Source organism: Cyprinodon variegatus, unplaced genomic scaffold (genome assembly GCF_000732505.1).
Source record: "Cyprinodon variegatus isolate N-32 unplaced genomic scaffold, C_variegatus-1.0 Scaffold786, whole genome shotgun sequence".
Classification (NCBI taxonomy): domain Eukaryota; kingdom Metazoa; phylum Chordata; class Actinopteri; order Cyprinodontiformes; family Cyprinodontidae; genus Cyprinodon; species Cyprinodon variegatus.
The window spans coordinates 112,070-126,205 of NW_015151239.1; the positions used below are offsets into that span (position 1 = coordinate 112,070).

Below are 14,136 nucleotides of genomic sequence, written 5' to 3' on the forward strand. Positions count from 1 at the left end.
AAAGTGGGTCAGGGGAAAAACTGACCTGTTATAGCAGCAAGCGGCATTAAGAGGCATGAATGGAACTCCACGGGGCCACCAGCACTCACTTTCTGTCCTTTCTGCGCTAAGCACATTAAAATGGGCACGTGTCGATGATGTCATACAGTTATTTTGTTTTATGTTTTTGGGACTTCAAGAAGCTGCGGTTGGGGCAGACAAAATGAACCACAATAGGAACAGAAATTAATGTGGGTTTCTATGCATTTAACTCCCTCTAGTTCCACAATCTTGTTTATAATCCATGTGTCTTTGGTTTGGTGACCAGCTTATGGCATCTAGGGAAACCAATTCAGCCGCTTTAACATAAAGTTTCTTTTAGATCATAGTAAACTTCTTTTCTTTCCTCTTTTTCTCTTTTTTTCAGTGTCATGCAAGTAATACTAGCTACCCTCCTTAACTAACAGGTCAGTTTTGAATTTGTTAATTTGTTGCTATTAAAGGCTTAAGACTATAGGATGGAGGTTTACCCTCCTGTAAACAACTAGGGCTACAATGGAAAGGTTTAGATTGTCTCCATTACTCTGTTGCTGTAAACTGTGGTGAATGCACCATAAACTTTACCTTTTAATACATGTGTAAAATACATTGTGTGGCTGATATTTGAAACTACAATGCCCAAGGAAGAAAGATTAAATGAGCATTTGGCTTGAAGCTGTGAAGCTAAAAACCAGTGGCCAAGCCACATCACGCTTATCCCACATTGGGTCCAAGAGGTGCTGGTGCCTATCTCCAGCTGTCTACAGGCGAGAGACGGGGTACACCCTGAACAGGTCGCCAGTCTACGGCAGGGCAACACAGAGACAAACAGGACAGACAATCAATCACACACTCACATCTAAGTAGAATATAGAGAAGCCATTTAACCTAACAGTCATGTTATTGGACTGCGGTAGAAAGCAGGAGTACCCGGGGAGAACCCACTCATGCAAACTCCATGCAGAAAGATCGGGAATCAAACCCGAGATATTCTTGCTGCAAGGCAGCAATGCTACCCACTGCTCCCGGAGCTGGACTCAGACATTAATTTTCCACTCATTAGGACAGTCATGGTTACAGAATATGTTCACCTAATGAATATATTCAGGCTTAAAGGGTTGTTTTTTCGGCAGTATTTTCCATGTCCAGAGTTAGATACTATGACGGTGAGGCAGCTTTTATGCTCCTCATCTGTGGAACAAACTCCCTGAATAAATCAGAGATGCTGAACATCTCATGCTACCGTCTCGTGGTATTAAAATTTGTTTTAAAACTCTTTTACTTTTTCATTTATCTATTGTATTATAAAGCACTTTAAAGATTTAGAGCACAAACTTTTATTTCTGGGTGGATCATCTAAATAAGTGATCCTCCTATTTGTCAATCATTCTGGTGATATGTTTACATTAGGCCGTCCTACGTGCTCGCCACGTTATCTTTCTTTTTCTTAGCATGCACACTTTCAGGCGTATATCTGTGGTGAGCTACTGTTGCAGCCAGTCATTGAAGCTCACTTTTCTCACAGCGGTTCCCTGAAAAGGGCCTCTTTTTTAAAAATTTGCAAAAATCCTCGCTTCAGTGTTGGCTAAAGCAAAACCTCTACTTGGGTGAAACATGGTATTGGTAGAACCATGGTGTTTGGCTGCCTTTGTGAGAGAAGAGAAAGAAGGATGGAGCTAAATGGAGGAAAATAAGGATACAGGCAACAAACAACCTGAGATCTAATTAAATGGATAAGATGGAACCATCATTGTCCGTGTGATGAAACCATAGAGATAAAAGCCTTAATTGAAAATATGGATCTGTGGCCAAATTAGAAAATAGCTCTTTAAGAGGCACTGTGCAATGAAAGACAAGACAAAGTGAGATATATTCTGAAGGACTTACGGCTGTAATTGCTATGAAAGGTGGTTAAACAAAGCATTTTTTCAAGCAAATTGTAGACAAAAGAGATAAGCTTATCAGAACTGTCCTTGTAAGCGTTCTGAAAATTGGGAATCCTTTTATTTTATTATAAAATTGCCCACTTTGTCTTGACTTATCACATAAATCAATAAAATACATTGAAGTTTATAAGTTTACTGCGACAATCAACAGGTACAAGGGTGATAAATAAAGGAATACTTCTGCTGATGATGGTAGAAAAAGTGGTAGTGGTGTCATTCATTGCAACACTGAACACTGACGAAACAACTGAAAGGCATAAATTCTGACGCTTGGCACTCTCTGTATAAAAAAAAAAAAAAAAAAAGGAAGTGAAGTTGAGGATTGTCTAAATTTAACGCAGCAGAAGTCACCCAGTCACGCCTTCCTCTGGCCAAAGGTCTAATGAGGTGGCATGAGATGCATCTCCGTGGTTATATCACACATGGAGCGCATTGTGACATCTCATAAAGTGGAACTGAGAACTTTTATTATGGGCGGCTCTTCCACTTACTGTGCTGATTATTTTAGTAACAGATCAAAGAAAAACTACAGACTAGCTGATTCCATAAGAGAAAAAAATTAACTTTCATGATTCAAAGCATTCAGTGTTACACGGGATTACACCTCTAAAGATGATTTAGGATGCCAAAGTTGTTAGTAGATCCATGTGATGCTTCAGCAGTCTTGTGCTAAGATTCTCATGTGAGTCCTGCTGAATGAACAGATGTCCTAGAGCTAAATGTCTTACATCCTGCTCCCTGGAAGGCATTTTCTTTCCTAGAAATGAGGATTCATGAGAGCCTCTAACCCAACTACATATTCACAACCATAACAAATCCCAGGGAGAAATGTCGCTTCACTCTTTAAAGCCTACATGTGAACTTTAATTCATCACAGATCTCCCTTCTTACTGCAAACAGGCTCATATCTACACAACTATGACAAAAGGAAAAACACATGTAGGAACTTCATGTTTTCATTTTATTGAGAATTCAATGAGGTTCACATATCAAACCACATTTTATATTTTTTTAAAAAACAACTTTTGTTATAGCTAAAACATATATTACAACTTAGTACATAAATGTTTTATTTTCCTCTTTTGCACAGCAAAGATATGACATTTATGTCTGAGACAACCTAGCGGCATACATTATGTACATAATTGTCAACAGTGCAAAAGTAAAGCAGGATGTCACAGAAGCTCTCTTCAGGAAAATGAGGAGGGGTTTATTCTGACCCACTGGAGCACTGAAGACGGAAAGGTGCTTTTACAAAAAACAAACAAAAAAATAAACGGAATGCTGCTTCTTTTGGATCACAATGTTTCAAGTGAGAAATAAACCTTAAGTGAACAACCTTGATGCTGCAACAAATCCTCTTAAACCAGAAGAGGCAGATTTACTGCAGCCATCCTCAGTCACATTGGGGCTTATCTCTCAGGTGTGCATTTTCCCATGGTTGCCGTTTCTGGTAAAGTGTCAGTAGCATGATTGTAAGTTTGTGTGCGGCAGTAGCTTCAAACCCAACAGTGAGCTTCTCTCCTTTAGTTGTTGAGGCACATATCAGACGCTCCACACAGAGCACAAATGTTTAGACATGCACCGACCGGTAATTGGCTGTCATCCATGACTGGAATCTGAATGCAAATTAGTTTAAAACTAAGTTCTACCAGTTTTACTCTTTGACTGGGTCAAACAAGGGCATTCACTATTTCTATGTGATATTTACTTTAAATTTTACCAGGTTTCAATCAGATTAATTAACCAAATAATATCTGGATGGTCAAAATGGGAAAGTGGAGAGGTGGTCGGTGCATTTCTGCATGTGTTGCTCATGGAGACAATGTGGCTCAAATAAACAAGGCTGCAGTGAGGCACAGATAATCAACATTTAGGCTACTTCCAGCACCTTGACCTCCCCCAGCCCGTTGCTGAGTGGGGGAGGCTCTTGGTTGCTTTCTATGGAGGACTCGCTCCCTGTGCTCTCCCCAGAGAGCAGTCTGGTGACCCTAAGGTCAGCTTTCAGAGTCTGCAAGTCGTTCCCTATGCTCATCTCCCCCAGATCGTTAATGATCTGAGTTAACTCGTGTTTTTCATTGATGCAGTCCGAGTCTAAAATGTCCTCGCACTCAAAGTGCATGGCTTTCTCCTCCTCTTCCTCCCCCAGCTGGTCCTCGGTGATGGAGCCCAGCTTGGGCGCGCTGCGGCTGCGCTCCACCGGGGGTTTGTAGTAACACTGTCCGTTCAGCAGCTTCCTGAGAGGGACCAGAGGGATGGTCTGCTCCCCGATGAGCTGCTGCTGCTGGTGACGGGCATCGTCTCTCCGCTTCAGCCTCTTGAACTCAGCCAGGGCTGTGGCGGAGGTCTGGTAGAGCAGCAGAGCCATGGCTTTAGCTTTCTCCGGCTTGGACACCAGCACTGCGTGGCAGCGCAGCATCACCGCCTTGTGTTTCATCTCGTGTCTGTAAATCCACGCGAAGATCTTGGGGAACCGCGGATCCGCGACGCAGTAGGTGATCCGGTGCAGCAGGTAGAGGTGTCCCGGCCTCCTGGCTTTATCGTCCACATGCACCATCCGGATGCCCTGCGAGCTGACGGTCAGCCTCATCTTGGTGCCGCTTTTCCCCATCTCGCTCTTCCCCCAGATCTTGCTCACCGCCACGTCCGTGCAGCCGTCCCCCTTGGACTGGATGGTGGTCGCGTTGCCCAGGTAGAGCACCGTGTACGTGGGGTCCTCGCTGGTGATCTTCACCTTTTTCCGCTTGGACTTGAACATGCTGCCCACCCGGTTGAGCGCGCTCTCCGGGCAGGACTTGGCGAAGGAGGTGAGCGCGGAGTAGTTGAGGCTCACCGCATAGCCCTTCTGCTTGGACTGCTTGTCTTCCTCGATCAGGTCGAACTTGTTCTTCTTCCACGGCAGCATTTTACCGCTGTTCCCGTTCAACAGCAACACTGGGGACGAGAAAAAAAAATGATGTTACTATAAAAATCCTAGAAGTGATCGGAGAGCTTCAGTTATGAGCCACTTTGGGAGAACTGAGCGGAGAAGACAACGTACTTTATGTGTCCATCACAGCAAAAGCTTCTGGCCATTATCCGCTCACCGATCCTAGAGCGCACAGCTGAGTCTGTTTGCTGTACGGGGAGCAGATTCCTCCTTTATATACAGGGAGAGACCATGACGGACCGCGCGTAGGGTGGACTAAACCATTTTACTCCTGTTCCGTTCTTGTGAGTCTTTACCTTTTATATATGTTTTATATGAGGGCAATGGCGTAAATATCGGTAAGCAGAGTACGCAGGAAATAAGAATCCTGATTACAGACATAATGATGCGGGAAAATTCCTCTTTAAACACACCTGAGCTTCTATTTTTTTAATGTAAATTTTCACAGATATTCTGGAAAGAAGTTGAGGTTTACATCATATCACACTCCAACACAACAATTAAATTAAAAGCCAAATATATTATGTTACACTACTAATAATGATAAGAAAATTCAACTCTTGGTTAACTTGATGATTCTAATTGCAAAATTCCACATACACAAAACCAAATTTTCCAAAGGTCGACCTTTCTTCCCTGTGTTTGAAAATGATTTTAAAAAATTACCTTAATTGTATCCAAAGAATCAACAATAAAAAATGTATACACACAGTTAACGTAATACAGGAAATATTTGGAGAAATGTGATATATATTGCCTTTTTTTTGTTTGTCGCTGTTGTTTAAATCTCTTCGGTTATCTATTTAAGTTAAAGTATGTTATATCTTAATTCTAATTGTACCCCATCATTGAACACTTATTTTGGAGATACTATATCTTGTGATATTTTTTTGTCAATGTTTTGTAATTTGAAACTTTTCAATAAAGTTTTGGATTAGGGAAAAAAATTGTAAAAAGTATAAAAAATGCAAAGAAAAAAGTCATAAAACAAAAAAAGAAAGAAAAAAAACACCTGCTTTGACCTTATTCATACCCCAATACATGTCAGATTTCAACATGATGGTGAGCCGTTTAAACACGAAACCAATAGCAAAGCAGACAGTGGTACTTTTAATTACTATGTTAATAACTGTGTATAGTTCATTAGACGGTTGGTTAAAAAAAACAAAAAAAAAACTCATATAATATGATTCAAACCGCAATAAAGATCTTAAAACGATGTATTTGAGTATTTTATTTTTTACACTACAACTTGGAATTCTGGGTAATCCAGAGTTTTGTACTTCACCCAGATAATGTTGCTTATTGTTGTGTCGCTATGCCATTGAATGAGGGTAAAACTTAATTAGTCGGAGTATAATTTAACATTTTATTCACTTCACTCTAAAAAGACAATGCAGCTCCAGCTGAAATGAACTGCTTCATTTCATAGCAAATAATTTAACCAAGTTGATCCAACTTTATTTAGTTTCTAAGTTGCCCAAATGAATATATTACGGTAATTCAATTACTTGTCAACAATTGAAGTCAATCATTTAAGCTGGAGCTACATTATCCCTTTTAATAAAACAACTACACCGATTGCCAATGACATAACTATTGGTAAGCAGAGACTGCAGTTGCTTAGGGGCCCCCGACCTCTTAGGGGCCCCGTCACTGACACATGGTTGGCCCCCTACATAGCTGTGGACTAGGATGTCTCTTTGCAGATCTAATGGTGCGAAAAAATTTTCTAAAGCCCACCTGATATGAAATGTCTAACTGGACCTTATTTATACCCCAACACATGCCAGATTTCAACATGATGGTGAGCCGTTTAAACACGACACCAATAGCAAAGCAGATGGTGGCACTTTTAATTACTATGTTAATAACTGTGTATAGTTCATTAGACGGTTGGTAAAAAATACAGTCATACAATATGTTTCAAACCGCAATAAAAATCTTAAAAGAACAATGTATTTGAGTATTTTATTTTTTACACTACAACACACTACAACTTGGAATTATGGGTAATCCAGAGCGTAGATTAAAACTATAACCGTTACGTACAATGTGTTAGCGACGATTGGTACCAATAGAGGTACTTGAGCGGATTCCAGAAAAGTAAAAGGAAAGAAGAATTGCTGGAACAGCGGAACAAACTTCCCAAAATAAAAACATTCTTTCTTCGAACCAAAGAGGGAATGGCGGACGTTGCTGCTACAATGAGTGAAGATTGCGACCAGGAGATGAATGGAGACATCTCGTGTCCCCCCTCCCCCCCCCACCCCCCCATAATGTTGCTTATTGCCGTTGCTTATTGTGGTGTCATTACGCCGTTGCCGATTGCACACATCATTTAATTTTATTGCGGGGTAGTCTCCTATACATGACAGTTATAAGCTAATTTCTTTTCTTCTACCCAAGCAGAGGCATAGCTAGAATTTTAACAAGGGGGGCCAGGCAATAGCCAATGTACACTGAGGGGTGGCGGAAAGTAGATAGACACCAGAACCTCACAGCCAATCTACACTGCTCCAACAGGAAAATAACCAGCAAAACATCCGTATTTTCTAAATAAAGAAAAACCTTTGCTAACAAATATACGAATATATTCAAACATCTATTCTTTCTAAGTACCGGTAAAAGGTATAGTGGATCAAATTCTTTCAGGTTTTGAGTTTTAAGCAAACACCTTTTCCATTGTCATTACTTACCTACTTTTGTCAGTAATCATTCTGCATAAAATGTACAAGTACTAACATCTACATATATTGATTATTTAATACGTTTGTATTAAAACAGTTATCTATGATTTCACTGAAGACTCCAAGATGAATTGCAGAAACACATCATCTTCTCTTTACCCCATAACAGACAAAATCTAGTTCTGAAAAGAGCATGAACTCTGTGCTTATCATCTTTAATGTTAGTATAGTGATATGCATAATTAACCACAGCCTTTTTGTTGTCAAGTGGCCCCCGATCTAGCTCTGCCCCTGTATCCATTATTCTGACACAGCTATTGAAAACAAATAAGAAAGGATGTTTGTAGGAAATTAGTGTTTCAACTAAAATCTAAAGCGTATAAACATATATTTCAAGTTAAGTTTGTTTATATAGCGTTGTTTCACAACAAATAGTCTCTATCACAGTTAAGTGATATTCTTAGATTTAGCCTTAGACAACTTTGTTGTGTATACCAAACGAAATTTTGTTTTGTACAGCTTTCAGACAGTAAATCAGGAGCAGCTTAGCAGTGAAATGAACATTTCCATTCCATAAAGTGCAGCAGTGATCAAATGTAAACAGCGTGGGAGAAAAACATGGTGCAAAAACACATTGATAGGGAAGTTTAGGGCAGTGCAAAAACAAACAAATATATATAGGCCTAGTGAAAAAATGCAGCAGGAAAAAAAAGCATTTGAGTGGAATTCTATTAGTATGATGTTATCAGTGTGATGCAGTTTTGATTTGTGACTTGATTTAGAGTTTTTTTCAACACAAAAAACTTTCTATATATTCTATACATTACTCAGAGATAGGAAGAATAGACAAAAGATGTACTCTAAGATTTGTGTTAGCCTACTTTTGTATGCCTTTATTGAAGAATATCTAAGCTTTTAAAAGCAAGCAATCAGATTAAAATATAAAATTGTGTAATCTTCCTGGTATTTTGAAAAACAGAATCGAAAAGAAATAAACAGATTTTTGTAATCATCGTTTTGTAGTTGCCAGTCATAATCGCAGCAACTTAAAAGTCTAAATCCATATTCCTCTTGAATCTGCTGGGAAAACCCAAACAGATCAAAACCGTTTGATGTTCTGTATTAAATATGGACCAATCCAGACATGGATTTCATAACTCGTTAGGTGTGAGGTATTAGTGTAATAAGCATGGGCCTACCATTTTAGGATTTAATTTTTTTAAACCGTCAAAAAAAACTACCAGCAGTCCTTCAGAGTATAACAAATAAATAGAAAATTGTGACAATTTCTAGTAAGTCATGAAAAAGAAAGAAGAAAAGATTTTGATTATTTAACAGTAAAGGTTTTATGCTGCCATCTAGTGGTTTTATCTTGAAACCGCGTTCCTTGATATTGCTACGTTTACAGGGAAAATAACTTGTAAAACATTTTTAATAAGTTTGTACGTTTAGTAAGTAAGAGTATAAAAAAAATAATGCAGATTTTCGACTTTGAATCTCCTTTCTGATCTTGTGGGAACAACAATCATTTGAGAGCTAGTTTCTTCAGAGCTTATTTAAGAGCTGGACAACTTCATGGGAGAAACCACTTTTTATTATTCTAGATATTTATATAGCTATTTTTTCCACAAACAAAATAGGCATATTAAATCGGTATAAGTGTATTAGTTACTATGATATATGATATGTAACATAATCATTGTTGTGAATTTTGTTTACTGGTAATATGTTGCGTTGCTTTAAAGTAAACACCGGAAGTTCGATGTTGGTATGTTCCACTTCCACAGTTCAGGACAACAAGGCAGTGCACATGTGTTTAGACTGTTGTAGGCATATAACGCTTTTTTTATACACCTAAAGTCCTATACTTCTTTTCTGTTTTGTAGTGTAGAATATTTCAGACGTCGTTATGGGAAAGAAGAAAGCAGGAGGAGGAGCTGGACTCGGTAGAGCACTGATGAAGGAGAGGCTCCAGGCGGGCCGGGGGAACAAGAGGGGAGATTCGTGGGTAAGACATGACTACAGTTAGCACTACATACAGGTGGAAATAGCTGTCCGGAATTCAAATATATTTTCGATTTTTTTAAAAAATATGCAGCATCACTTCTGAGAAAGTGTGAATTATGGCATGTATTTATTTATTTATATATTTATGTATTTATCTTTTTTTTATCTCACATTTCCAGCTCCACACCAGTGAACTAAATGATGGCTATGACTGGGGCCGTTTAAACCTGCAGTCAGTGACAGAGCAGAGCTCCATGGATGACTTTCTAGCCACAGCTGAACTGGCAGGAACAGAGTTTGTTGCAGGTAAAACACAGCCATGCTGCCAGTTAAATACTCTCTACATCGTTGATATGAATGAGTTTGATCCCTTTCTCAAGTTCTCTCAGAGAACTGAAAAGTGCAGCTAACACACTATTTATAAATACTCAAATAGACCTTCACAGATGTTAAAATCATTGAACATGAGGAAGTTATTAAGAAACCTAAACCTTTTTGTAGCCACTACAAAACATCTGGTCTAATTCTGGCTGATGTTTAAAAAAAAAAAAAAAAAAAAAAAAACTCTTCTTTTTAGTATTTTGTGTAATTCGAAAATATTCAAAATAACTTCGGATCTGTCCACAGGCTTGATGTTATCTTGCTTTGTTAAATTCAAAACAAATTTAAGTTTGCTTTGATCATGATTTGTGTTTTGAATAATTGTGAGACCGTTATCTTTTTATCATCAAATCCCCTTATAAAGTGTATTATTAACCATTGCAGCCAACCATGCCACTCCTGTTGCTGTGCTTGACATTTGTATTTATTCCTTTTTTTTTTCATTAAAGCTCTTTTGGCCAAATGTCTTATTTTTTCTCTGATCGGAAAACCTATTTGTAGGAAAAGTCTTCTTCTCTTTTAGAGATTACGGTAGTTGTCAGCTTTTGATCTAGGGTTTCTCTCTAGGTCAGAAACTTTTTAAAACTGATTTATACGCATTTTATTGTTTTTTTGTTTGTTTTTTACCCAAACGAAGTTGACAAATTTACAATCCAAATTACCATATAAGCCTAAGGAGAATCAACAGACATTCTTTTATTTTTATCTTTTTTTACAATTTTAATATAATTACTGCTCTAAGTGGGTTCCTCTGTCAACTAAAGGCATGTTTTATAGTCTCTATGCTCTAGGTAATGATTTATTAATTACTTAATGAGTTGACGATTATTTAAATAATCGATTAATTCGATGAATTGTTTCAGCCCTAGTTCCAAAGCATGTTTTAATGCATAAATGTCTAACAGCATTAAAAGAAAAAATTTTGGAATTACAGTGTTGGTCTATCCATCATCAACCAGTCAGTGGATGAGAGGGAGGACAGATAGACTCATCTTGCAGTAGCTATTTCTTTCTGTATTTACAGATAAATCAGTCAGTCATCTGGGTCAGAATTTGACATATGTGAATTAAACGTTGTGTGTTTTGAGGAGGAAAAAGCCACTAGCAGTTTAAAGCAGCTTCTGATGGACTTCATTACTCCTGTATCATCCACTCCAATGTTGTTCTTTCTGGTTTCTCAGAGAAACTCAACATAAAGTTTGTTCCAGCCGAAGCCAGAGCAGGGCTGCTTACAGCTGAGGAGAAAAGCAGGTTAAAGAAGCTGCATGAAGAAAACAAGCATTTCCTCAGAATTCCTCGACGGTAAGCTGAACAAACATGTTCGAAATCTAAACATTTGGCCGACTTTGGTTTGAAAGCATGTTTTTCTCCTTTTTTTAAGTCCTCACTGGGATGAAAGTACCACTCCAGAAGTACTTCAGCAGGCAGAGAAAGACAGCTTCTTGCAGTGGAGACGAGAACTTGCTCAGTATGCAATCATTCTTTCTAAGTTGTTTTGATACTGGACCCTCCTATAGTTTTCCTCTAGAGCTACTGCTGAATGGTGAATGCTCACTTTTGTTGCATATGTGTTTAACTGTAATTTTGATATTATTTCAAAGATTGGAGGAGGAACAGAAGTTAATTCTAACACCGTTTGAGAGGAACCTCGAATTCTGGAGACAGCTGTGGAGAGTTATCGAGAGAAGGTAAAATTAAAGAGATCTGTTAACAAGGATACGGAGCTTTGAGGAGCAGATCATAGTTTTTTGTGACTTTACGGCCACAAACTTCAAGGTGTTTCTCAAATTTCAATTCTTGCCATAGATTCAGCATCAGTTCTTACTCTAGACTTTGTCTTAGGTTCTGTCTCTTATGTTTAGTGTTGCCATCCAGCAAACTTAACCGCTCCTCCTAGATTGTCCTCCTTCATTCATCTTTCCATTTCTTTAAGTAACTTCACTGTCCCTGCAGAAGGCCAGGGTGCCCACAGCATGATGCCACCACCTCAATACTTGATATTGAAGATGGTGTTGGGGGCAGTGTTGTTATCATCAACAATGATGAAATTATTTTGTTAATGCTCCATTTTTTTCATGACGATAATAAAATCTGTTGAGCTAAACATGGATCTTTGTTGACGAAAACTTGACGACTCATGGGTGTGAGTTTTCGTCAATGAGACAAGGCTAAATCTAACTGTTAGCATGTGGTCTGTCAGACGTTTAAAATGCATCCTTGTGCTGTAATCTGTTAGAGAAGTGAAGCAGTATCAGCCGTACCGCTGCATCCTGTTTGCTCATGCTGCTCACCTGGCGTATGGCGTTGCATATTCTGCTTAACCAAAGATGGATCATGGCAGCAGCAATAAAAAAATAAGCCAGAATGGTCCGGTACTGCGTGCTAAACTCTTACCAACTCTGCCTTTCCAGGTGTGCTTTTGCAGAAATGCATTTTTGCATGCATTTAGCTCAGAGTCTGTGCTTTATGCTACGTTCAGACCGCAAGCAGCAGGAGCAGAAAAATATAGCAGCACATACTCACGTGCTGCCACATTTTGCTGCTTGTACAAGTTTAGTTCTGACGCACGGCTGAAGCATCTTTGCTGCTCTTGCTGCGCGGTCAGAAAGTGGGTGTGATTCGCTTTGGGCTGAGCTACCCTATCCTTTCTTTGCCTGTAACTATATTTGCTGTGATCAGTGGGTAAAAAGTAGTTTTAATATATTTTATTATTAATAAGTGAGAAAGCCACCTGAAAACCTCATCTGTGCAGTCAGTTCATCAAGATTTACAATCCTGCCTTCAAATATTATTTCGCTGTCGGAGCCGTTCAGACCCCAGTACACCGGCGGTGTGCTGTTACTAGGAATACCGTTTAACAGCAGCCTATGACCAAGTCGCCTCTTCGCGATTTTCCGCTACTGTTTGCAGTGGCCGGAAGGTGTTTTTCATGTATGTCATCCAAACTGCAGGCACCAAATAAATCTATTAAATCTATTTTGACAGCTGAGAAGTGGTAACCAACGGGCAAATTGGAGAAATAAAGCCAAAATTGCCAAAATATAAAGAATGTTTTCGTTCATTGCTTTTTTGAAGCAATGAAGATTTAATTAATCTGTGTGCATACATAATTCGTAGTAGATCAGAAAGTGTTTGCTTTGGGATGGAAACCTCATAAGTCTAAAACCATTCCTTTATGCACATTTTGTTAGCTTGTCTATCTGCTATAACCAATATGATGTGTTGAACTAGATCTGCCATTTTCACAGTTTTTGTGACACTTTTTTTTTTTTTTTAAGTAGGGCCTTAATTCATAAAGTTTATTTGAATTCTTTAAATTAAAGTATTCTGCCCAACAGCAATGATGAACTGCATTGCAGCATTCTATACCCAGCTATTGTAGTATCTAGGATAGAGCTGTCAGTGTGGTAAAAAATCGAAATTGTAAATGTTAACTTTTTTTGCAACATAAAACTAGACTAAAACCTTTTCAAGTTTAAGTCGACTATTAAGTATCGTAATGATTAAAATGTAACTAAGACTAATAATAGTTTTCATCCTGAAGACTAAGACTAAATCTAAAATGGCTTTTAAAAAACAGCACTGTTTGGGGGGTTATCAGGGTTCCTGCGGGTCCTTAAAATGTCTTAAAAGTCATTGAATACTCCAAAATAAAACTAAGGCCTTAATTGGTATTAAAATGTCTTAAATCAGTCTTTCGTAGGCCTTAATTTTTAAAACATCATAAATAGGATTATTTTTATTACGATTTATTTTTGTAATCTAAATGAAACCTTAAAATTGACAATTTTTTTTTATTATAAAAAAAGAAAAAGGCTCGCCATTATTGGTTCCGTCCCGATAGCGGAACCAATAAAAGCGTTGTTGCGCCCGGGATGTTTGGGAGATGCACCATTAACTTTTTGTCTGGAAAATATGAGCAAGTGTACATTACATGTAACGAAAATTGGCTCCAGCCAAGAGTTTTCTCCATGGCTAAAACCAGTATCAGGGTACATACATGAGGCACAGTGTATTTTTTGCAAGAAGTCATTCAAGCCTGGAATGATGGGAATTAAGGCAGTGGAGTCGCACATGCGAAGCACGAAACACAAAGCGTCAAAATCGAGTTACACAGAAACAGCCGGTATTTCTCAGTTTTGTTTCACCCTTGTCTCTGCAACGC

The 14,136-nt window shown here is 38.5% G+C and overlaps 2 protein-coding genes across 2 annotated transcripts in view; one reads left to right on the forward strand and one right to left on the reverse strand.

The window, feature by feature from the left end:
* Positions 1–2,920: 2,920 nt before the first annotated feature.
* fam43a (family with sequence similarity 43 member A) lies at positions 2,921–5,090 on the reverse strand. Its single transcript, XM_015396255.1, has 2 exons — positions 5,005–5,090; positions 2,921–4,898 (listed from the first exon to the last, which is right to left on the reverse strand). Coding segments are annotated over exons 1-2 (1,062 nt in total). The 5' UTR covers positions 5,006–5,090; the 3' UTR covers positions 2,921–3,837.
* A 4,277-nt stretch (positions 5,091–9,367) lies between these two features.
* The window catches only part of lsg1 (large 60S subunit nuclear export GTPase 1), a 13,047-nt gene continuing 8,278 nt past the window's right edge, over positions 9,368–14,136 (forward strand). Inside the window, exons 1-5 of the mRNA XM_015396256.1 lie at positions 9,368–9,591; positions 9,770–9,896; positions 11,153–11,273; positions 11,353–11,439; positions 11,573–11,659. Of these exons, the coding sequence (XP_015251742.1) occupies positions 9,493–9,591; positions 9,770–9,896; positions 11,153–11,273; positions 11,353–11,439; positions 11,573–11,659 (521 nt within the window). The 5' untranslated portion in view covers positions 9,368–9,492. The remainder of the gene's footprint in view (positions 9,592–9,769; positions 9,897–11,152; positions 11,274–11,352; positions 11,440–11,572; positions 11,660–14,136) is intronic.